This window comes from Saccopteryx bilineata, chromosome 4 (assembly GCF_036850765.1).
Source record: "Saccopteryx bilineata isolate mSacBil1 chromosome 4, mSacBil1_pri_phased_curated, whole genome shotgun sequence".
In the NCBI taxonomy this organism is placed as follows: Eukaryota; Metazoa; Chordata; class Mammalia; order Chiroptera; family Emballonuridae; genus Saccopteryx; species Saccopteryx bilineata.
In genome coordinates, this window is record NC_089493.1 from 159,729,306 (window position 1) to 159,754,684 (window position 25,379).

The 25,379-nt window shown below is 44.0% G+C and overlaps 1 protein-coding gene and 1 pseudogene across 3 annotated transcripts in view; both read left to right on the forward strand.

Annotated features, from left to right (window-relative positions):
* The first annotated feature begins 860 nt into the window (after positions 1–860).
* Positions 861–25,379, forward strand: part of DDX46 (DEAD-box helicase 46) — a 69,653-nt gene continuing 45,134 nt past the window's right edge. For all 3 annotated transcript variants that reach the window (XM_066272499.1, XM_066272498.1, XM_066272497.1), the window contains exons 1-6: positions 861–1,047; positions 1,768–1,956; positions 7,702–7,845; positions 19,181–19,277; positions 20,369–20,534; positions 25,108–25,259. In XM_066272499.1, coding sequence (XP_066128596.1) covers positions 1,031–1,047; positions 1,768–1,956; positions 7,702–7,845; positions 19,181–19,277; positions 20,369–20,534; positions 25,108–25,259 — 765 coding nt within the window. In that variant the 5' untranslated portion in view covers positions 861–1,030. The remainder of the gene's footprint in view (positions 1,048–1,767; positions 1,957–7,701; positions 7,846–19,180; positions 19,278–20,368; positions 20,535–25,107; positions 25,260–25,379) is intronic.
* On the forward strand, positions 7,467–7,586 carry LOC136337104 (small nucleolar RNA SNORA36 family; annotated as a pseudogene).

Here is a 25,379-nt window from a genome sequence, read left to right on the forward strand (position 1 = left end):
CACTCTAGCGCCTGGGGCAGAGGCCAAGGAGCCATCCCCAGCGCCCAGGCCATCTTTGCTCCAATGGAGGCTCGCTGGGGGAGGGGAAGAGAGAGACAGAGAGGAAGGAGAGGGGGAGGGGTGGAGAAGCAGATGGGCACCTGTCCTGTGTGCCCTGACAGGGAATCGAACCGGGACTTCTGCACGCCAGGCCGACGCTCTACCACTGAGCCAACCGGCCAGGGCATACAAATGTTTTATTATGCATTTATCATGTTATAATGTATTATTGTTGCAATGAATAAAATGTTTCTTTTACTTGTGACACCTTAGTTGTTCATTGATTGCTTTCTCATATGTGTCTTGACCATGGGACTACAGCAGACCGAGTAACCACTTGTTCAAGCCACTGACCTTGGGTCCAAGCTGGTGAGCTTTGCTCAAACCAGATGAGGTTGCGCTCAAACTGGCGACCTCGGCATCTCGAATGTGGGTCTTCTGCATCCCAGTCCAACGCTCTATCCACTGTGCCACCACCTAGTCAGGCGGTCACCTTATACTATTTTTTTTATTTATTTTTTTACAGATGTCATCTTATATCAATAAATGTATAAGAATGAACGGAGATGTTTGTGGTATCATTCAGCGCAGGTTAAGGCGGAGGTCAGTACCAGTCCTGGGACAGCTCGTGGATGCTTTTGGCACCCCCTGGCTTCTGCAGAAAAGGGTCAGTAGCGGGACCTTCGCGATGGTGCAAGAAAATTCCAGCCAAGGCGACTTTTTTCGGCATAGCCAGTGCTGTGCGGACTCCAACCGAGAGATGGCGGTGTGAAAAGACAGCAGCTTCCGTTGCGCCTCTTCCTTCCTTCTGTCCTCGGCGCCAGCACGTCCTGTTTTCGTTGGCCACGGTCGGATGGTTTCTGCTGCTGAATCTGCGACCACGACTTAGTGCCGTTTTTCCGCCGGCGAGCGGCGCGCAGTTCGCACAATTCCTTTGTCGGGTTCTTCTGCGCGTCCTCCCGAAGGGCGTCGCTGTCCCGCGGCCGGCAGCATGGGCCGGGAGTCACGGTGAGGGAGCGCTGCGAGGGGCGAGCGGTTCCTTGCAGGGGCGAAGAGGCGGGAATCGCGAGGGCCGCGGGGCCAGGCCTGGTCCGGCGCATACCCACGTGTGACCGTTCGGCCCGAGCTGCTCGAGTGGCTGGGGGACCTCGGCAGAGGGAGTGGCTGTGCTTGAACCGGCGACGGGCCAGGGTTCTTTCGCATTGCCTTTGGCCGGTTCGCGGCCCTGGACTGTTTCATCTTTTTTATGTATTGTTGAATTCGGTTTGCTAAGCTTTAGGTTTAGATTGAGGCTAAATTTTCTTTTCTCATGCTGCCCTGCAAAACCTACTTCCCACTGCCTCCCCTTTTCCCTTTACTCTCCTCTGTTTTTCTACGTAGCATAACATAGCATTTTGTGTGTGTGTGTGTGTGTGTGTATGTATACATATACATATACATATACATATACATATATATATTTTTTTTCTTGTCTACCATGTGTTCCTTTATAGAATGAAAGCTGCATTAGGCTTGGTTTTTGTGTACTATCCTTGCTTCCCTTTCAAGATAGTCTACCCCCTTCTGCATGTTTTATAGCAAAAGGGTTCTTTCTCCCTAATTAAAAGTGCGTAAAGAATCCTTTCAGTGTATGATTTGTCTGCTGAGATTTTTCTGGGGGAAAATGTAATAAGATATAATAGAAGCTAACTATATCTGTTAAACTTAACCTTTAACTCAATGTTATAGCCACTATCGGAAGAGATCAGCATCACGGGGACGCTCTGGAAGTAGATCGAGAAGTCGCTCACCCTCAGACAAAAGAAGTAAACGTGGAGATGACAGAAGGTCTAGAAGCCGAGATAGAGATAGAAGGAGAGAGAGGTCTCGTAGCAGGGATAAGAGAAGATCTCGGTCAAGAGACAGGAAGCGTCTGAGGTAAGGACCCATGATAAATTGAGCCTTCTCAGCTAAATCAGCTTCAAAAATGTGTCCTGGGCTAAAATTTAGCGGCCCCTTTGCAGGCCTTTTTGCTTTAACTCTAGCTTGTTTCATTAGGACCAGAAGTGATTTGCCTAGAACAGTGATTCTCTCTCTTTTTTTTTTTTTTTACAGAGACAGAGAGGGATAGATAGGGACAGACAGGAACGGAGAGAGATGAGAAGCATCAATCATTAGTTTTTGTTGCGACACCTTAGTTGTTCATTGATTGCTTTCTCATATGTGCCTTGACCGCGGGCCTTCAGCAGACCGAGTAACCCCTTGCTCAAGCCAGCGACCTTGGGTGGCTGGTGAGCTTTGCCACCAGCTTTGAACCCACGCTCAAGCTGGCGACTTCGGGTTCTTGAACCTGGGTCCTCCACATCCCAGTCTGTTGCTCTATCCACTGCGCCACCACCTGGTCGGACTAGAACAGGGATTTTCAACCCTTTTTATCTCATGACAAACATAAACTAATTACTTAAATTCTGCAGCACACCAAAAAATGTATATTTTGTCAGCCTTACAAAAAATGGGTATAAATTTTTTTAATTTATTTTTTAAATTTTATTCATTTTATGGAGGGGGAAGAGATAGCGGAGGGGAAGGAGCAGGAAGCATCAACTCAGTAGTAGTTGCTTCCCTATGTGGCTTGACCATTAGCCCAGGGTTTCTAACCAGGGACTTCAGCATTCCAGGTTGATGCTTTATCCACTGTGCCATCATAGGTTAGGCCAAATGGTTATAATTTTGATTGAGTTACAAAAAAATAATAGTAATCACCTACCTGTTTTGCTCCAAGGTGACTTTTTAAAACTCAGGTGCCTATACTTGTATATAAGAATTTTTGGAACAAGAATTAATCAGTAGACACAACCTTATTATGCCATGTGACCAATGAGGTGTTTCTCTATTATATGACCTATATATTTATGGTTCAGAATCAGGCATTCACATTGGATGGGTATTGTTTTGGCTGTTGTCATTTTTTTATTTGACAATCTAAGGCTGTGGCCCAGGGCTCACTGGTGCGCCCCAGAAGATTTCCAGGTGTGCCCTATGTTATTCCAGAGAAATATGGACCAAAACACCAACAGGGTTTATGGAGTTTAAATTTGGGGGAGGCAGAGGTGTGGGGAATTGGCTGTAAGCTGACAGTCTGCCCAACTCCTCACCTCAGTTGCCTTATTAGGTTTCAAAAGGCTTTTAAGCTGTGGTGCTGGATTGTTTACACTACCCTCCATGTTCCCCAGAAAGACTGGAGGCAATTTTCTTCTATCCTTTGTTGGGTGTAAAGGTAAGATGATACGTATGGTGGGGGTTTTCTGCACTCACACAATTAAGAGTAAAAAGAGAGGAATTCTTCAATGTATTAACAAGGAAATGAGAGTTTGCCTTTCAAGTATATGCCCAAACATTGAAGAAATCGCTAGGACACATCAGGCTCGTGTTTCTCATAAACAAGAATGAAAAAACACATTTGCACCGGACCTGCTGAATTTATTAAATCTTGCTAAGAATGTATCTATATATATAAAAAGAACTTTTTTTTATATATCTTAACCCCTTTTTTATGAATTCTAAAAAGCATAATTCAAAAATGTGACATAAAAATGTTTTTTAATGTCAAAATAAACTTAAGTATGTCGTATTTATTTTGTTTAATTACCATAAAAGCACGCTTGGACTTTATTTTTTTTCTTTAATATTTGACTTAATAATTATAACATATTTCTCAGAAATTTGTATATAGTGCACCTACACTTATTTGTAGGATTTTATTTTTTATTTATTATTTTTTTTTTTTGTATTTTTCTGAAGTTGGAAACAGGGAGGCAGTCAGACAGACTCCCGCATGTGCCTGATGGGGATCCACCCAGTATGCCCACCAGGGGGCGTTGCTCCGCCCATCTGGGGCATTGCTCTGTTGCAACCAGAGCCATTGCAGTGTCTGAGGCAGAGACCACAGAGCCATCCTCAGTGCCCGGGCAAACTTTGCTCCAATGGAGCCCCGGCTGCAGGAGGGGAAGAGAGAGACAGAGAGGAAGGAGAGGGGGAGGAGTGAAGAAGCAGATGGACGCTTCTCCTGCGTGCCCTGGCCGGGAATCGAACCCGGGGCTTGAACTTGGGACTCCTGCACGCCAGGCCGACGCTCTACCACTGAGCCAACTGGGAAGGGCCAATTTGTAGGATTTTAAATATGTCCTAACTTCAAAAAGTTTGAGAACCACTGGTCTAAGGTAAAAGAGGTCAGTGCTCCTAACTAAATGGTCAGATATTACATGTTTTAAAAATTCTCCTGGCATACCTGTTGAAAATTGCTGGCCTAGAACAAAGACTCTCAAACATATTTTAAGTTCAGAAACTTAGGTTATATTTTTTGTTATCCAAAGAGAAACCATGAAGCCCTTCTGAGAAAGTTAAAAAAAGAAGCAAAAGGTAAGGTAATATGCTATCAAGGGGCTTCTATTCTAACTCAGTCCTGAGAGAGCCGACCACTGTGTTCTGAGACTCCACTAAAGCTGACTAAAGGAAACAGGACAGAGCCATCTCCAGGTCCTGCTTACTGTTTGAGACTATTGAAAGAACTGTGTTCAGTTTAAAAAAATTTATTGACTTAGACACATCAGTTTGTTGTTCTATTTATTTATGTAGTCATTGGTTGATTCTTTTTTTTTTTAAGGGAGGGAGAGAGACAGAAAGGGAGAAAGAGATGAGAAGCATCAACTTGTAGTTGCAACACTTTAGTTGTTCATTGATTGCTTCTCATATGTGCCTTGATGGGGTAGGGATTGTTGCTCCAGCTGAGCCAATGACACCTTGCTTAAACCAGCGACCTTGCACTCAGGCTGGTGTTCTCAGGGTTTCAAACCTGGTACCTCAGTGTCCCAGGTTGAGGCTTTATTGTGACCGACCAGTCAGGCCATTGGTTGATTGTTGTATGTGCCCTGACAGGGGTTGAACTCACAACATGGACATATTGAAATGATGCTCTAACCACCTGAGATACCTACCCAGGGTGAAATGTTTTAAATTTAAATGAAAGAACATCTGAATTTTTTTTTTTTTGACAGAGAGAGAAAGAGAGACAGAGAGAGGGACAGATAGGGACAGACTGAAAGGGAGAGAGATAAGAAGCATCAGTTCTTCGTTACAGCACCTTAGTTGTTCATTGATTGGGTTGCTTTCTCATATGTGCCTTGACTGGTGGGCTACAACAGAGCAAATGACCCTTTGCTCAAACCAGCAAACTTAGGCTCAAGCCGGTGACCATGGGGTCATGTCTATGATCCAATATTCAAGTGAGCCCATGCTCAAGCTGAGTGAGTCTGTGCTTAAGCTGGCGACCTTGGGGTTTTGAACCTGGGTGCTCTGCGTCACAGTCTGACACTATTCACTGTGCCACCGCCTGGTCAGGCCATCTGAATTTTTTACTTTTTACTTTTCCTTTTTTATTTATTTTTTAGTGGGAGAGAAAGATAGACAAGAAGGGAGAGAGATATGAGAAGCATCAGCTCATACTTGCGCGCTTTAGTTGTTCATTGATTGCTTCTAATATGTGCCTTGACTGGAGAGGGCTCCAGCTGAGCCAGTGACTGCTTGCTTAAGCCAGTGACCTTTGGCTTCAGCCAGCGAACTTTGGGCTCAAGCCAGCAACCATGGAGTCATGTCTGTAATCTCATGTTCAAGCCAGTGACTTGTACTCAAGCTGTTGTCCTTAGGGTTTTGAACCTGGTACCTCAATGTCCGAGGTTGAGGCTCTATCCATTGCACCACTACCGATCAGACACTTGACATTTACTTAATTACATAAGCAACCGTTCCTTCCACTGTTCACCTTTTTTTGGGTGTAAAAAACCATATTTACTGTAAATTAAAACCTCTTGACACCAAAAATAAGTTTTGTAATACAGTTTCTTTTTTTTTTTTTTTTAATTGAGTGAGAGAGGAGAGAGAGAGAGACAAGGACAGACAGGGACGGACAGGAAGAGAGATTTGAGAAGCATCAACACCTCTGTTGCGGCACCTAATTGTTCATTGATTGCTTTCTCATATGTGCCTTGACTGGGGGGCTCCAGTTGAGCCAGTGACCTCTTTCTCAAGCCAGTGACCTTTGGGCTGAGGCCAGTGACCATGGGGTCATTTCTGATCCCACATTCAAGCTGCTGAGCCTGTGCTCAAGCAAGATAAGCCTGCGTTCAAGCCGGTGACCTTGGGGTTTCGAACTTGGGTCCTTGGTGTCACAAATCAACACTCTATCCACTACACCACTGCCTCATCAGGGTAATAAAGATTCTTATTAAAATAGGAAAGAAGACAAGGTTGTACCGTTGCTGTGAACTTACAACAGAAAGAATTTTGATTTTATCTTTTTCAAACAATAGAGAGATTGCAAATATTTGAAATATATTAACCCTTGACAATGTGGATAGGGCTAACTTACTCAGTTTTATATTATGTGGTTCCAGGAACAGTTCTGTACAGTTTAGTCAAGAACTTGTTTTGTGAAATTGTTTGTTGATCTTTGGCTTTTTTTTTGGTTTGAATGTAGAATTACAAGATTTTAGAGCAAGAAGGATTTTGAGATTATTTCATGAAGTCTCCATATTTTATATATGAGGAAACAGACCCAGAGAGTTGATGTGCTCTGTGTTATGTCACTAGTTAATAGCAGCACCAGGGTGCTGCTTTTTTTTTATATATAACTTTTTTTTTTAAAGATTTTTATTTATTCATTATAGAGAGGGGAGAGAGAGAGAAGGGGGAAGAGCAAGAAGCATCAACTCCCATATGTGCCTTGACCAGGCAAGCCCAGGGTTTTGGCAACCTCAGCGTTTCCAGGTTGACGCTTTATCCACTGCGCCACCACAGATCAGGCCTGGGTAGATATTCTTGTCTTATCTTCATAATTGTAATCTTTTTATAGAGCCCTGTTTTGTTCATCCTTGAACTTAGGTTTAGACTGTCTTTCACATTTATGTTTTCCGTATTATAGGCCATAGAGTTCAAATTTCTATTATAGATTTGCTATGTTTTTTAGTAAACTTCATTTTGAAATTGGTATCCTCATTTTTTTCAGTGACTACTACTTTTTCTTTTTTTGTTACAGAGACAGAGAGAGGGTCAGATAGGGACAGACAGGAAGGGAGAGAGATAAGAAGCAGCAGTTCTTTGTTGTGGCACCTTAGTTGTTCATTGATTGCTTTCTCATATGTGCCTTGACTGGGGGACTATAGCAAAGCCAGTGACCTTGGGCTCAAGCTGGTGAGCCTTGCTCAAACCAGATGAGCCCACACTCAAGCTGGCGACCTCAGGGTTTCAAACCTGGGTCCTCCGTGTCCCAGTCCCACGCTCTATCCACACTTGGTCAGGCTCAGTGACCACTTCTTAAAATTGGCATTGCTTGTTCTCTGTTTAGTTGGTTTGATAGTTAATTGAAATCTCTGCCTTTAATAATGGTAATAACTTTCTAAAGTGTTGAGGACAGCTTCCCTGTTCTGTTAAACTTTGGGATATTGTAACACAGGTTTGGGGAGAGGATTGGCTAGAAATTATTGTTCTATTTACGCCCCCTCCCCAGTATAAAAATGAAAACAACAGAAAAAGGAAAAAATTAAGAAGCTTCTTTCAACATGGGACAGAATCATAATCTGAAATAGTTCTGTTTGAATATAGACTACATGAAAAATGTCTCCCTTTCAGGCGTTCCAGAAGTAGAGAGAGAGACAGAAGTCGAGAACGAAGAAGATCACGGAGTCGAGACAGAAGACGCTCAAGTAGTAGAAGCCGGGGCCGGCGATCCCGATCCTCCAGTCCTGGCAATAAAAGCAAGAAAGCTGAAAATCGGTAAGTTATCATTGGGCTATCTGCCATGCGGGTTAGGAACTGTCTCCTTAATCCTTTCGTTTTAAAAAAAATCCTTATAAACATATTTATTGAGTTTGATTCCTACCTTGAACTGTTGGCAGAATTTTGTTTTAATATTTTTTTTTTTTTTTTTTTTTTTTTTACAGAGACAGAGAAAGAGTCAGAGAGAGGGATAGATAGGGACAGACAGACAGGAACGGAGAGAGATGAGAAGCATCACTCATCAGTTTTTCATTGCGACACCTTAGTTGTTCATTGATTGCTTTCTCATATGTGCCTTGACTATGGGCCTATAGCAGACTGAGTAACCCCTTTCTTGAGCCAGCGACCTTGGGTCCAAGCTGGTGAGCTTTGCTCAAACCAGATTAGCCCTCGCTCAAGCTGGCAACCTCAGGGTCTTGAACCTGGGTCCTCTGCATCCCAGTCCGATACTCTATCCTGTCACCGCCTGGTCAGGTTGTTTTAATAGGTTTTAAAGCTTATGATTCAATTGGAAAATACATGACTGTACTTGAACACTCATAATGCATTATTTCTTATTTAATAACTTGATGGTTCAGAAATATATTTTATAAACATCTTCTGTTACAACTTTTTTCTTTAGTATTTCTTTTTCTTTTATTTTAAAATCTTTTGTTGTTTTTTTGTGAGAGATACAGACAGGAAGGGAGAGAGATGAGAAGCATCAACTCGTAATTGTGGCACTTGACTTGTTCATTGATTGCTTTCTCATACATGCCTTGATCGGGCGGCTCAAGCCAAGCCAGTGATGCCTTGCTTAACCATTGACCTCAGGCTTCAAGCCAGCAACCTTGGGGTCACACCTATAGTCTTGCGCTCAAGTTGGTAAGCCTGAGCTCAAGCCAGTTGCCTCGGGGTTTGAACCTGGGTCCTCAGTTTTCTAGGCCGATGCTCTATCCACTATGCTACCACCTTGGTCAGGCTCATTTTTATTTTTCAATTACAGTTGACAAACATATTAGTTTCAGGCGTACACCCGGTGATTAGACATATAACTTACCAAGTGATCATCTCGATAATTCTCGCACCCATCTGAAAGCATACAAAGCTATTCGAATATTATTGACCGTATTTCTCATGTTGTACTTTACATCCCATGACTGTAGTGTAATAACCAATTTGTACTTCTCAATCTTTTCATCTTTTTCATCCATCCCCAAATGCCCTCCCGTCTGGTGATTGTCAGAATGTTCTCTGTGAGTCTGTTTCTGTCCATCTTGGTAGTTTATTTTGTTTGTTTGTTTGTTTTTGAGAGAGAGGCAGGGAGAGAAAGGGAGAGAGAGAGAGAGACAGGAATATTGAACTCCTGTATGTGCCCTGACTGGGGAATCAAACTGGCAACCTCCATGCTCTGGGACATCGCTCCAGAGCTATTCTGCCAGGGCTTAGTTTATTTTGTTCCTAAGATTCAGTTGTTGATAGATATGTATGTATTAATTATTTACTTAAAAGATTTTATTTACTGCCTGACCAGGTGGTGGCGCAGTGGATAGAGCGTCTGACTGGGATGTGGAAGGACCCAGGTTTGAGACCCCGGGGTTGCCAGCTTGAGCGTGGGCTCATCTGACTTGAGCAAAAAGCTCACTAGCATGGACCCAAGGTCACTGGCTTGAGCGGGGGGTTGCTCAGTCTGCTGAAGGCCCGCGGTCATGACACATGAGAAAGCTATCAATAAACAACTATGATGTTGCAACGAAAAACTGATGATTGATGCTTCTCATCTCTCTCCGTTCCTGTTGTACTTTATCTGAATAGAATATCAGAAAAATATTTCTGATCTTTTCTGTCTATATCTATCCCTCTATCTGACTCTCTCTCTGTCCCTGTAAAAAAATTAAAAAGAAAAAAAAAAAAGATTTTATTTACTGATTTTACAGAGGTGGGGGTGATGAGAAGTAGTTGCTTCATTCTAGCTGTTCATTGGTTGTTTGTCATATGTGCCTTGACTGGGCAAGCCCAGGGTTTCAGACTGGTGACCTCAGTGTTCCAGGTCGATGTTCTATCTACTGCACCACTACAGGACAGGCAATATGTATGTATTGATACTTTTTTTTTTTTTAAGTGAGAGAAAGGAATGACAGATAGGGACAGACAGGAAGGGAGAGAGATGAGAAACATTAGTTCTTTGTTGTGGCACCTTAGTTCATTGATTACTTTCTCATGTTCATTGACTTGGGGGCTGCAGCTGAGCAGTGACTCCTTGCTTAAGCCAGTGACCTTGGGCTTCAAGCTAGCGACCTTCGGGCTCAAGCCATTGATCATGTGTTCATGTCTATGATCCTATGCCCAGCCAGCGACCCCGTGCTCAAGCTGGATAAGCCTGTGTTCAAGCTGGTGCCCTCGAGGTTTCAAACCTGGATCCTCAGCATCCCAGGTTGATGCTCTATTCACTCCGTCAATAGCTGATCAGGAAGGGAGATAGACAGACTCCCACGTGCTCCCTGACTAGGGTCCACTCAGCAACCTCTGTCTGGGGCTGATGCAGGAACCAGGTGAACCTCTGGCTGTGGAAGGTGGAGAGAAAGGGTGAGAGAAAGAGATGGTAACTTCTGTCTGCTCTGCACAGTAATGGAACCTGGGAAATCCATACGCCAAGCTGATGCTCTATTCATTGAGCCAACCTGCCAGGGCTTATTGATATTTTCTTGTTCATATATTTTTCTTTTTTCCCTCCGTTTAAAGAAGACCCTTTAACATTTCATATAATACTGGTTTGGTGGTGATGAATTCCTTTAGCTTTTTTTTTGTCTGGGAAGCTCTTTTTCTGTCCTTCAATTCTATAGCTTTGTGGGGTAGAGTCCTTCCTTTTCATCACTTTGAATATTTCTTGGCAGTCCCTTCTGGCCTGCAAACTTTCTGTTGAGAAATCAGCTGACAGTCTTATGGGAGCTCCTTTGTAGGTAACTAACTGCTTTCCTCTTGATGCTGTTATGGTGCTCTCTTTGTCTCTAACCTTTTGCATTTTAATTATGATGTGTCTTGCTGTGGGCCTCTTTGGGTTCATTCATCTTGTTTGGGACTCTGTATTTTCTGACTTGTATGTGTATTTCCTTCTCCAAGTTAGGCAAGTTTTCTATAATTTTTTCAACTTCTTTCTCTTCTCCCAGAACCCCCATGATGCGAATGTTGGTGTGCTCGCACTTGTTCCAGAGGCTCCTTACACTGTCTTCATATTTTTATATTCTTTTTGCTGTTCTGATTGGGTGCTTTTTGCTTCCTTATATTCCAAGTTGCTGTTTTGATTCTTAGCTTCATATACTCTACTATTGACTCCTTGCAAATTAATCTTTATTTTAGTTAGTGTATCCTTCATGTCTGACTGGACCTTTTTTATGCTGTTGAGGATCTCACTATGTTCACTGAGCATTTTTGTCACCGGTGTCTTGAACTCTGCATCTAGTAGATTGCTTGTTTTCATTTTTTTGTTTAGTTCTTTTTCTGGAGTTTTGTTCTGTTCTTTCATTTGGGATATGTTTCTTTGTCTCCACATTTTGGCAGCCTCCCTGTGTTTGTTTCTGTGTATTAGGTAAAGCTATTATGTCTCCTGGGCTTGGTAGCATGTCCTAATGTACTAGGAATTCTGTAGGGTCCGGGGGCACAGCCTCCTTGATCACCCAGGCTGGGTACTTGAGGTACCCCCCCCCCCCCCGCCAGTGTTGGTTGTATACACCTTCCTTTTGTAGTTGACCCTTGATTGCTGTTGGCACATCAGTGGGACAGATTTGTCCCCAGGCTGATCAGCTGCAAGGACTGTCTGTGACCACTGACCACCAACCTCTGACCACTGTGGAGGATCAGTTGTGCAGGGGCCCACCCCACAGGTCAGGACTTAACTTCAGCAGGGCTCTGCTGCTCCATGAGTCCACCTCTTGAGTGTGTCATTGTGGAGGTGTTTGGTTGGTGATGCTTCAGTGTGGTCTGAAGCTGTCCACTGCTTGCACGGCTCTGGGGTCTCCTGTGCAGTGCAGGCTGAGGTCAGCTGCCGCCTGGGTTTTGCCTGGGACCACCAGACATGAGCTGCAGAGTGAACTGCAGATGGCTGATACTTTTGCTGGGCTTGGAGATACCAAGTTGTGAACCAAGGCTGGCTGCCACTGTTGCTGGGCCTGGTGTCACTTTGGAGATGTACGGAGAACACTGAAACCAGATGATGCTTGTTTGAGAAATTTTAAGAAAATCTGAAGCATGAGCCGAGAAGACCATTTGTATGAAAAAGCCACTGGAGACAGCTTGAGTGGGCCTGAAAGTTGGGTGGGGTGGGGACTCAGGGAACCACCAGGGTGGCAACAGTGTGAGCCAGATTGATGGAGTCTTATATGACTTCCATTTGCAGTTTCTGTAGGGGGAGGGCTCATTAAAGGAAAAGTGGCCTCTGCCAGCACTTCTGTTTAGGAGAAAGCTGTCCCTTCAGCTCTTGTCCTCCCAGTAAGTGGTGCCTTTCCAGCTCCTGTCCCAGCACTGTTGCTCAGAGGGGGTGAGTCTGAGTAAGTCCTTGAACAGGACCTTTTAAGAAGAATTATCTGGAACTCCACCAGCCTCCATTTCCCTCAGTCTTAATCCCTGCTGGTTTTCCTCACCAGAAGTTATGGGGACTTCTCTTCCTGGCACTGGAACCCTGGGCTGTGGTGCTGGGACCCCTTGCTCCTCAGGGGACCTCTGCAACCAAGATATTCCTCTTAATTTTTATCTGCTACACATGGGTGTGGGACCAGTGTCATCGCCGTCTGTTCCCTCCTATCAATCTCGATGTGGCTTTTTTTTTTAACTATGTTTTAACTTTTTTTTTTTTTTTTTTGTATTTTTCTGAAGCTGGAAACGGGGAGATACAGTCAGACAGACTCCCACATGCGCCCGACCGGGATCCACCCGGCACGCCCACCAGGGGGCGATGCTCTGCCCCGCGGGGGGGGGAGGGGTCGCTCTGTTGCAACCAGAGCCACTCCAGCGCCTGGGGCAGAGGCCAAGGAGCCATCCTCAGAGCCTGGGCCATCTTTGCTCCAATGGAGCCTCGATGCGGGAGGGGAAGAGAGAGACAGAGAGGAAGGAGAGGGGGAGGGGTGGAGAAGCAGATGGCGCTTCTCCTGTGTGCCCTGGCTGGGAATCGAACCCGGGACCTCTGCACACCAGGCTGACGCTCTACCACTGAGCCAACCGGCCAGGGCACTTTTTTTTTTTTTGAGAGTGTGAAAGAAAAAGGGGAAGAGAGAGATGAGAAACATCAATTCATAGTTGCTTCACTTTAGTTGTTCATTGATTGCTTCTCATATGTGCCCTGACTGGGGGGTCAAGCCAAGCCAGTGACCCCTGGCTCAAGGCAGTGACTTTTGTGCTTAAGCCACTGACTTGAGGTTTTGTCAGTGATCCTGTGCTCACTGGGGGCTCAGTACCCGGAGTCAACACTGTTCACTGTGCCACCAGTCAGGCTGTGGCTTCTTTTTTTAGTTCTCTAGTTAGAAGACTTTCATTCAGCTAGGTGTCAGTTGGTTCTGTAGTTTAGTTGTAATTTTGATGGGGTTTTAGGAGGCAAGTAATGAGTTTACCTTCAGCCATCTTGCCTGGAAGTCTCTCAGTATTTCTGACTTTGACAAATACTTGAAGTGATTGTATGCATCTCTGAATTGCTGTTCAAGATGGGAGAAGTTTGTATAATTTCACTTTACATGTTTCAGTTTGAGGTATTATGCCTGTTATACATTTGTATACTCTTTGTATTTCACTTGTCAGTTCTTTGTTACTGTTTCTAAAGTGTCATAGGATAGTTGATACATGGTCTGGTATTTGTTTTCTGTATAATATTTGTATTAGCCATGAGTATTTTTTCCATGTCATTTATTTTACTTTGTGAATTTTTTATTTGCCAAGGTCAGTGTAACACAACCCATTGGCATTGGTTTTTTTTTGTTTTGTTTTTTTTTGTATTTTTCTGAAGCTGGAAACGGGGAGAGACAGTCAGACAGACTCCCGCATGCGCCCGACCGGGATCCACCTGGCACGCCCACCAGGGGGCGATGCTCTGCCCCTCTGAGGCGTTGCTCTGCCGCGGCCAGAGCCACTCCAGCGCCTGGGGCAGAGGCCAAGGAGCCATCCCCAGCGCCCGGGCCATCCTTGCTCCAATGGAGCCTTGGCTGCGGGAGGGGAAGAGAGAGACAGAGAGGAAGGAGAGGGGGAGGTGTGGAGAAGCAGATGAGCGCTTCTCCTATGCACCCTGGCTGGGAATCGAACCCGGGTCCCCTGCACGCCAGGCCAATGCTCTACCGCTGAGCCAACCGGCCAGGGCCTTTTTTTTTTTTTTTTTTTACAGAGACAGAGAGTGAGTCAGAGAGAAGGATAGACAGGGACAGACAAGACAGCAGACAGGAATGGAGAGAGATGAGAAGCATCAATAGTTAATTTTTCATGGCGCGTTGCAACACCTTAGTTGTTTATTGATTGCTTTCTCATGTGCCTTGACTGCGGGCCTTTAGCAGACCAAGTAACCCCTTGCTGGGGCCAGCGACCTTGGGTTCAAGCTGGTGGGCTTTTTGCTCAAACCAGATGAGCCTGCGCTCAAGCTGGTGACCTTGGGGTCTCGAACCTGGGTCCTCTGCATCCCAGTCTGACGCTCTATCCGCTGCGCCACCTCCTGGTCAGGCTAAAAAAAAATCTTAAAAAAGAAATAACACGTTGTCTGTATTCTTCTACCTGCCTTCTGTAACCCAGCTCTTTACTTCCTTGGATAAAACCAGTTCTGATTTTTGTGCTAGTAACTTTTTGTATGTATAGTTTTTTTTTGTTTGTTTGTTTTTAGCGAGACAGACGTCTGAAAGGGACAGATACGGACAGACAGGTAGGAAGGGAGAGAGATGAGAAGCATCAGTTCTTCATTGTGGCACCATAGCTGTTCGTTGATTGCTTTCTCATATGTGCTTTGACCCAGGGGCTATAGCAGACCGAGTGACCCCTTGCTCAAGTCAGTGACCTTGGGCTCAAGCTAGTGACTTTGGGCTCAAGCCAGTGACCATGGGGTCATGTCTATGATCCCACACTCAAGCCAGCAACCCTGCACTCAAGCTGATGAGCCTGTGCTCAAACTGGTGACCTTGGGGTTTCAAACCTGGGTCATCTGTGTCCCCATCCGACACTATTCACTACGCCACCACCTGGTCAGGCATGAAGTTGAACTTTTATTTATATTCAGATTTTTTTTCTGAAGTGCATGTTCACATTTTTTGCTCACTTTCCTATTGGGTAGTTTCTTTCCTTAAACATAGATTTATAGAAGGGGCCCTGGCCAGTTGGCTCAGCGGTAGAGCGTCAGCCAGGCATATGGAAGTCTTGAGTTCGATTCCCCGTCAGGGCACATAGTAGAAGCGCCCATCTGCCCTTCTACCCTTCCCCTCTCCTTCCTCTCTATCTTTACTGCAGCCAAGGCTCCATTGGAGCAAAGTTGGCCCAACCACTGAGGACGGCTCCATGACCTCTGCTTCAGGCACTAGAATGGCTCTGGTTGTAATGGAGCAACGCCCCAGATGGGCAGAGCATCGCCCCCTGGTGGGCATGCCGGGTGGATCCTGGTTGGGCGCATGCAAGAGTGACTGCCTCTCTGTTTCTGGCTTAGGAAAAATAAAAAAAAAAAACCCCAAAACAAAAAGCAAACAAACAGAGATTTATAGAAGATTTGTTTTTGGTTTTAAATGTCCTGGACAGTTTTTTTTTTTATCAGTTATATGAGTAGCAAATATGTTTTCTTATTCTGGTTTGTTGTTACGCTCCGTAATGATAGTTTTGACAAACAGAGACTTGAAGAAAATTTTATTTTATGAACTGATAAAAACATAAATGTTAAAACTTGACAAGAGCAGTATGAGAAAAGAAAATTAGCCTGTGTTCAATCTAAGGATAAAGATTAGCATACTGAATTGAACATTTAAAAAAGATAACGCAATTATGAACTAGTTGGATTCATTCCAGGAATGGAGGATTGGATTTTTTGTTTGCTGTTTTGTTTTGTTGTTAAGTAAGAGGACGGGAGATAATGAGACAGACTCCCACATGTGCCCCAACTGGGATCTTCCTGGTGACCCCTGTCTGGGGCTGATGTTTGAATCAGCTGAACTATTTTTAATGCCTGAGGCTGATGTACTCTAATCAACTGAACTATCCTCAGCACCCAGGGCTGACATTCGAACCATTTGAACCACTGGCTATGGGAGGAGAAGGAGAGAAAGGGACGGGGGGGGGGGGGGAGAGGCAGAGTAGAGAAGAAGTTGGTCGATTCTCTTGTGTGCTGTGACTGGGAATCGATCCCTGGAACTCCATATGCCAGGCCGATGCTCTATCCACTGAGCCAAGTGGCCAGGGCCAGAATGGATTTAACATTAGAAAATTAGTGTGCCTGACTGGTGGTGGTGCAGTGGATAGAGTGTTGACCTAGGACACTGAGGTCCTAAGTTCAAGGCCCCAAGGTTGCCAGTTTGAACATGGGCTCATCTGGCTTGAGTGTAAGCTTGTCAACTTGAGCACGGCATTGTTGACAAGATCCCAAGGTTGCTGGATTGAGGAAGGGATCACTGGCTCATCTTGAACCCTCCCACCCCCCTTCAAGGCACGTATGAGAAGCAATCAGTCAACAACTAAAGTGCTGCAACTACGAGTTGATGCTTCTCATCTCTCCCTTTCTGTTTTTCTCTCTCACTATAGAGAGAAAGTAAAGGGAAAGAAAAGATCAGTGTACTACTCTATATTATTAAGATTAAGGAGAAAAGTCATAGTATTTAAATAGATTCAGAAAAAGCATTTTATTAACTTTAACATATATTCTTGTTTAAAAGTTACTAGCAGACACGAATAGAAAAGTATTTGACAAATTGATTACAAAATTGGAAATATAAAGGGCATAAACACTCTTGACGAATAAGATGCCAACACTTGGCATAAAGCTTTGGAAATTAAGATAGTGTGGTTTTAGTGTAAGGATAGACAAATAGATTAGTGAAACCATATAAGAGCCCAGAAACAGCCCCTGGCCAATTTGCTTAGTGGTAGAGCATCAGCCTGGCATGTGGATGGTCCCGGGTTTGATTCCTGGTCAGGGTACACAGGAGAAGCAACTGTCTGGTCTCCACCCCTCCCCTCTCTCTGTCTTTCTCTCTTCCTCTCCGTCTCTTCGTCTCTCCCTCTCCCCATCTCCTACAGCCATAGCTTCATTGGTTTGAGCGCATTGGCCCTGGGCGCTGAGGATGGCTCTGGGGTCCTCCACCTCAGGTGCTAAAAAATATAGCTTGGTTGCAAGCATGGCCCCAGATGGTGGTTGCCAGGTGGATCCTGATTGAGGCGCATATGGGAGTCTGTCTCTCTCTGAATCTCCTCTCCTCTTTCTTAGGGGAAAAAACCCCAGATCCACTCATATATGGTCATTTGATACAATACAGTAGTGACATAATCAAATGAGAAAAAGTTTCTTCAATAAATAGTGTTATAGACATTTGGTATTCTGTAATGAAAGAGGACAGCTTACCTCATTCTGTGCACAAAAAAGCATTTCCACTTGGATTAAAGACTAAATAGATGGCAAAACTGTAAAACTTTTAGAAGTTTATACTAGAGAATATTTTATTTACCTCAAATCTGAAAGGATTTCTAGGTACTTTACTTTTTAAATTTTTTAAATTAATGGTAGAGAGAAAGAGAGAGAGCAATTTGTTATTTATGCATTCATTGTTTGATTCTTGTATGAACCCTGATCTAGGATGGAACTTGCAGCCTTGTCATAGCTGGACAATGCTTTAACCCTTTGAGTAGTGAGTTTTTTTCATGCTCGCTGACCCCAGGAGTGAGTTGTTTTTTTTTTCAAAAAATGAAATTAGTTTCAGTTACAGTTTTATTAACTTAAAATCATGTTTGTTTGATAACCAACTTATGGAAACAAGAACATAGATTTGGCCTGACCAGGCAGTGGCACAGTGGATAGAGCATCGGACTGGGATGTAGAGGACCCAGATTCGAGACCCCGAGGTCGCCAGCTTGAGTGTGGGCTCATCTGGTTTGAGCAAAGCTCACCAGCTTGGACCCAAGGTCGCTGGCTAGAGCAAGGTGTTACTCGGTCTGCTGAAGGCCCACGGTCAAGGCACATATGAGAAAGCAATCAATGAACAACTAAGGTGTCACAATGAAAAACTGATAATTGATGCTTCTCATCTCTCTCTGTTCCTGTCTGTCTGTCCCTATCTATCCCTCTCTCTGACTCTCTCTCTGTCTCTGTAAAAAAACAAAAAAAAACCCCAAAACATAGATTTGCCTTTTTTCAATGTTGCCTTACACATTTTTTTTCCTGAAGTTGGAAACGGGGAGGCAGTCAGACAGACTCCTGCATGCAGCTGACCAGGATCCACCTGGCATGCCCACCAGGGGGCGATGCTCTGCCCATCTGGGGCATCGCTCTGTTGCAACCAGAGCCATTCTAGCGCCTGAGGCAGAGGCCATGGAGCCATTCTCAGCATCCGGGCCAACTTTGCTCCAGTGGAGCCTTGGCTGCGGGAGGGGAAGAGAGAGACAGAGAGGAAGGAGAGGGGGAGGGGTGGAGAAGCAGATGGGCGCTTCTCCTGTGTGCCCTGGCCAGGAATCGAACCCGGGACTTCCGCACGCCAGGCCGACGCTCTACCACTGAGCAAACCAGCCAGGGCCTGTTGCCTTGCACATTTTTAAAATAAAGTCAATCATACTCTGGATGGTCAGGAGGCACGAGGATGTATGTGAACATATGTACTACTCAAAGGGTTAACCAACTGAGCTACCCAGTCAGTCATGGCCTTGTACTTAAAAAAGCACTGGCTATAAAGGGGAAAAGAAGATCAATCAGTTTGATTACAGTAAAATTAAATTTTATTCATTTAAAATTAAGTATTGTCAGATATAAGCCTATTGAGATTTTAAATATTATTACATATAAAAATGGTCTTAAAAACTAATATCTTGGTTTGTTTCTCCATTTGTTTAATTTTACCCTTCCTATTTAAATTTTGTAATTTTTATATGATATATGTCCAGTTTTTCTTGGGTGAATTTCTTAAGTATACTTTCAAGGTGTTTATTAAAGGAATATAAAAATGGAGTTGACTTTTAGAAGTTTATTTCTTATGTAAAAAGTAAAGTACAAGTCTATAGGAGTATTTTATTTTTAATTTTTAAAAAATTTTTACTATATCTTACTACTCTTTTCACTTTATCATATTTCTTCTTTTCTTTTTTATAAAAGTTTTTTTAAATGAATGTTCCAAGCACAAAAAAAATGGTATGTCTTTCTCTTTTTTTGAAGGTCTAGGTCCAAAGAAAAAACGGAGAGTGGAGAAGGTTCTAAAGAGAAGAAAAAAGACAAAGATGACAAGGAGGATGAAAAAGAAAAGGATGCTGGTGTATGTTTACTAACATAAATAATCACATAATACCAAAGTTGTTTCTGCAGTGATAAACTTTTATTTGTTTTTTTTTAATGCTTTATGTTTTGAGAGAGAGAGAGGGAGAAAGAGACAGGGCCAGACAGACAGGAAGGGAGAGAGATGAGAAGCATCAACTCATAGTTGTGACACCTTAGTTCTTCATTGATTGTTTCTCATATGTGCCTTGACTGGGAGGGGGGCTCCAGCCAAGCCAGTGACCCCTTGTTCAAGCCAGTGACATTGGGCTTCAAGTCAGTAACCTTTGGGTTCAAGCCAGCAACCATGGGATCATGTTTGTGATCCCACGCTCAAGCTGGTGAGCCTGTACTGAAGCCGCAACCTCTGGGTTTCGAATCTGGTCCTCGGCGTCCCAAGCTGATGCTCTAGACCAGGGGTCGGGAACCTGTGGCTCACGAGCCAGATGTGGCTCTTTTGATGGCTGCATCTGGCTCGCAGACAAATCTTTAATAAAAAAAATAATAACGTTGCCTGACCTGTGGTGGCTCAGTGGATAAAGCGATCTGGAAATGCTGAGGTCACTGTTTCAAAACCCTGGGCTTGCCTGGTCAAGGCACATATGGGAGTTGATGCTTCCAGCTCCTCTCCCCCTTCAATCTCTCCTTTGTCTCTCCCTCTCCTCTCTAAAATGAATTAAAAAAATAATAATAATAACGTTAAAAATATAAAACATTCTCATGTATTACATTCCATTCATTTCCTACCGCTCATGTTCATGGTTGCAGGTGGCTGGAGCCAATCACAGCTGTCCTCCGGGACAACAACAAATTTTTATTGGATAATGCGTAACGTACATGAGTCGTTGTATGGCTCTCACAGAATTACATTTTAAAATATGTGGCATTCATGGCTCTCAGCCAAAAAGGTTCCTGACCCCTGCTTTATACACTGCGCCATTGCCTGGTTAAGCAAAAGATGTGTGATCTTAATCTGGTCTAAATATAGGAGTTTGTAGGTCAGTGTTTTTTTTTAGACTTTGGAGAAAATATTTGAATATCGCTTAGAGTAAAAATGTTAACCCTTGCTTTCATTTCTCTTTCCTCCCTTAGAACTTTGACCAAAATAAGCTGGAAGAAGAAATGAGAAAGCGAAAAGAAAGAGTAGAAAAGTGGCGAGAAGAACAACGCAAAAAGGCCATGGAAAACATAGGGGAGCTGAAAAAGGAAATTGAAGAGATGAAACAAGGGAAAAAATGGAGTTTAGAAGATGATGATGGTATATTCACTTCTTAGGCTAATAGCTTGTATAACAATTCACATAGTATATTCTAGATTTACAAGTAACAGTCTTTACGGGCATTTAAAAACAATTTTTTTCAATGATTTCATTTATTGATTTTAGAGAGGGAATAAAACGGGGGGCGGGAGGAGGGAAGAGAGAGAAGTATCAACTTGTATGTGCCTTGACCAGGCAAGCCCAGGGTTTTGAACTGGGGAACTCAGCATTCCAGGTCAATGCTCTGTCCACTGTACCACCACAGGTCAGGCCTTACTGGTATTTTTAAGGCCATTTTTTTTTTACATTTATTATTTTTTTTAATTATTATTACTATTTTTTATACAGAGCCAGAGAGAGGGATAGATAGGGACAGACAGACAGGAACGGAGAGAGATGAGAAGCATCAATCATCAATTTTTCGTTGCGACACCTTAGTTGTTCATTGATTGCTTTCTCATATGTGCCTTGACGGAGTGGGGGAGAGGGCTACAGCAGACCGAGCAACCCCTTGCTCGAGCCAGCAACCTTGGGTCCAAGCTGGTGAGCTTTGCTCAAACCAGATGAACCCACGCTCAAGCTAGCAACCTCGGGGTCTCGAACCTGGATCCTCCGCATCCCAGTCTGATGCTCCATCTACTGCGCCACCTCCTGGTCAGGCAAGGCCTTTTTTTTGTTTTGTTTTGTTTTGTTTTTGTGTTTGTTTTTTTTTACAGAGACAGAGTGAGTCAGAGAGAGGGATAGACAGGGACGGAGAGATGAGAAGCATCAATCATTAGTTTTTCATTGCGCATTGCAACACCTTTTTTGTTCATTGATTGCCTTCTCATACGTGCCTTGACTGTGGGCCTTCAGCAGACCAAGTAACCCCTTGCTCGAGCCAGCGACCGTGGGTTCAAGCTGGCAACTTCAGGGTCTCGAACCTGGGTCTTCCACATCCCAGTCCGATGCTCTGTCCACTGTGCCACCGCCCGGTCAGGCAAGTCCGTGTTTTTTTTTTGTTTTTTTATTTATTTATTTATTTATTTATTTAAAAAGAACTGTTTCAGCTGTATTTTTTTTTTAATTTTTTTATTTATTTATTCATTTTAGAGAGGAGAGGGGGGGAGAGAGAGAGAGAGAGAGAGGAGAGACAGAGAGAGAGAAGGGGGGAGGAGCTGGAAGCATCAACTCCCATATGTGCCTTGACCAGGCAAGCCCAGGGTTTTGAACCGGCGACCTCAGCATTTCCAGGTCGACACTTTATCCACTGCGCCACCACAGGTCAGGCTTTTTTTTTTTTTTTTTTTTAAGAATTTATTTATAGCTTGTTTTTTTTTAATTTTTATTTATTTATTCATTTTAGAGAGGAGAGGGGGAGAGAGAGAGAGAGAGAGAGAGGAGAGACACAGAGAGAGAAGGGGGGAGGAGCTGGAAGCATCAACTCCCATATGTGCCTTGACCAGGCAAGCCCAGGGTTTCGAACCGGCGACCTCAGCATTTCCAGGTCGACGCTTTATCCACTGCGCCACCACAGGTCAGGCCAAGTCCGTTTTTTTATTGTGGAAAAAGTACATAATGCAGTGTACTTATACATAATGTAATGGACTGTCACCACTGTCCATTTACAGGACTTTTTCTTCATCCCAAACAAACTGGACCCATTAACAATAATTTCCCTTCTTCCCCTCACTGCCATCCCTGGTAACTTCTATTCTGCCTTGTGCCTCTGTGAATTCGCCTATTCTAGGTACCTTGTAACAGTAGAATCATATAATATTTGTCCTTGTGTGACTGGCATATTTAACTTAACATAAGGTCCTTAAGGGTCACACATGTTATAGCATGTATCAGAATTCCATTCCTTTTTATGGATTAATAATACTCTGTTATATATGTACACCACATTTTGTTTACCTGTTTTGTGTTGTTAGATGTGTGGGCTGTTCCCACCTTTTGGCTATTTTGAATAATATTGCTGTGGGTTTTTTTTGTGTGTGTGACAGACAGACAGAAGGGGGACAGATAGGGACAGACAGACAGAAAGGAGAGAGATGAGAAGCATCAGTTCTTCATTGCAACACCTTAGTTGTTCATTGATTGCTTTCTCGTATGTGCCGTGACTGGGGGGCTACAGCAGAGCAAGTGACCCCTTGCTCAAGCCAGCGACCTTGGGCTCAAGCTGGTGAGCCTTGCTCAGACCAGATGAACCCACAGTCAAAACTGGGGTTTTGAACCTGAGTCCTCTGCATCCCAGTCTGATGATCTATCCACTGCGCCACCACCTGGTTAGGCTGCTGTGATTTTTTGACTTGCAAGTACCTCTGTGTCTGCTTTCAGTTTTTTTGGGTATACACCTAGAACTGGAATTGCTAGATTCCTATGGAAGTTTTAATTACTCCTTTTAATATTTCAGTTAAATTTAAAACTGTCAAGTGGTGTTTATTAAGGATCACTGATTGCAGTAAAATAGCTTTTTAGTTTTGTTTTTTTTTTCGTTTTTTTTTTGTATTTTTCTGAAACTGGAAATGGGGAGAGACAGACAGACTCTCGCATGTGCCTGACCGGGATCCACCCAGCATGCCCACCAGGGGCGACGCTCTGCCCCTCCGGGGTGTCGCTCTGCCGAGACCAGAGCCACTCTAGCGCCTGGGGCAGAGGCCAAGGAGCCATCCCCAGCGTCCGGGCCATCTTTGCTCCAATGGAGCCTTGGCTGCGGGAGGGGAAGAGAGAGACAGAGAGGAAGGAGGGGGTGGGGGTGGAGAAGCAAATGGGCGTTTCTCCTATGTGCCCTGGCCGGGAATTGAACCCGGGTCCCCCGCACGCCAGGCCGACGCTCTACCGCTGAGCCAACCGGCCAGGGCCCCAAGCCAGGGTTTTGAACCGGCAACCTCAAGTGTTTCCAGGTTGAGGCTTTATCCACTGTGCCACCACAGGTCAGGCCTGCCTTATGAATTTTTCATTTTCTCTCAAAGTTCCGTAGAATAGTTTTTTTATTTTTATTTTTATTTTTTTTATTTATTTTTTATTTTTTAATTTTTTTCATTTTTCTGAAGCTGGAAACAGGGAGAGACAGTCAGACAGACTCCCGCATGCGCCCGACCGGGATCCACCCGGCACGCCCACCATGGGGCGAAGCTCTGCCCACCAGGGGGCGATGCTCTGCCCATCCTGGGCGTCGCCCTGTTGCGACCAGAGCCACCATAGCGCCTGAGGCAGAGGCCACAGAGCCATCCCCAGCGCCCGGGCCATCTTTGCTCCAATGGAGCCCTGGCTGCGGGAGGGGAAGAGAGAGACAGAGAGGAAAGTGCAGCGGAGGGGTGGAGAAGCAAATGGGTGCTTCTCCTGTTTGCCCTGGCCGGGGAATCGAACCCGGGTCCTCCGCACGCTAGGCTGACGCTCTACCACTGAGCCAACCGGCCAGGGCTTATTTTTTTTTAAAGAACATTTTATTAATTTGGGCTAGGCGTGCAGAGAGATTTTTTTTTTCTTTTTTTTTTTTACAGAGTCAGAGATAGAGACAGACAGACAGGAACGGAGAGAGATGAGAAGCATCAATCATTAGTTTTTCATTGCGCCTTGCGACTTCTTAGTTGTTCATTGATTGCTTTCTCATATGTGCCTTGACTGCAGGCTTTCAGCAGACCGAGTAACCCCTTGCTGGAGCCAGCTTGGGTCCAGGCTGGTGAGCTTTTTTTTTTTGCTCAAGCCGGCGACCTCGGGGTCTCGAACCTGGGTCCTTCTGCATCCTAGTCCGATGCTCTATCCACTGCGCCACCACCTGTTCGGGCCCGTAGAATAGTTTAAATAAATGGGTCATATCTTAAAGTGGAGATTATGTTACAAACAATTACATTATCTTGAGTTAAGAATGTATTAGCCTTAGCAATAAAGAATGTGTTAGCGTGAGCAGGTGGTGGCACAGTGGATTGAGTATCAGTCTGGAATGCAGAAGACCCAGGTTCGAAACCCTGAGGTCATGGCTTGAGTGTGGGCTCACCAGCTGGAGCACAGGGTCACTGGCTTGAGCGTGGAATCATAGATGTGATCCCGAGGTTGCTGGCTTGAGCTTAAAGGTCACTACTTTAAAGCCCAAGGTTATTTGCTCAGCTGGAGACCCCTGGTCAGGGCACATATGAGAAGCAATCAATGAACAACTAAGGTGCTGCAACTACCAGTTGATGCTTCTCATCTCTTTCTCCCTTCCTGTCTGTCTCTCACTCACTCTCTCTAAAAGAAAAAAAAATGAATGTGTAATTATTTTCGATCCATGGTCAGTGCATAAAAAAAAAGAAGAGAGAGAATGTTATTATTTTTTTTTAGTGCTTTAAAGAAAGGTATTTAAAAGCAAAATATGATAATTAAGCATATTTATCAGAGTTTTTAGTTTGGTTCCTAGTAGTGGAAATTTTTGGCATAATATTTTTTTCCTCTTTCATAATTTGTAGCTTATTATAATTTTCTTTTATCATTATTCAGACTAATATATGTATTTGGGTGGTGAGAGTAAAGGTCAGAGTGGGGGGGGTGGCCTGATTGTGACGTATTTCCTTTTGAAAGACATGGATGAAGAAAGCATATTCTCATATTTTAGATGATGAAGAAGATCCTGCGGAAGCAGAAAAGGAAGGAAGTGAAGTGGAGGGTGAGGAGTTAGATCCATTAGATGCTTACATGGAAGAAGTGAAAGAGGAAGTAAAAAAGTTTAACATGAGAAGTGTAAAAGGTGGTGGGGGAAATGAAAAGGTATGGAATTTTGTTTTATTTTTAAAGATATTTATTTCTAGTTGGATAACTTGATTTCATTGTTGCGTTGATCTACTGCTGACTTGAATGACTTTATAATGTTTTTGTTTCCTCTGCCAT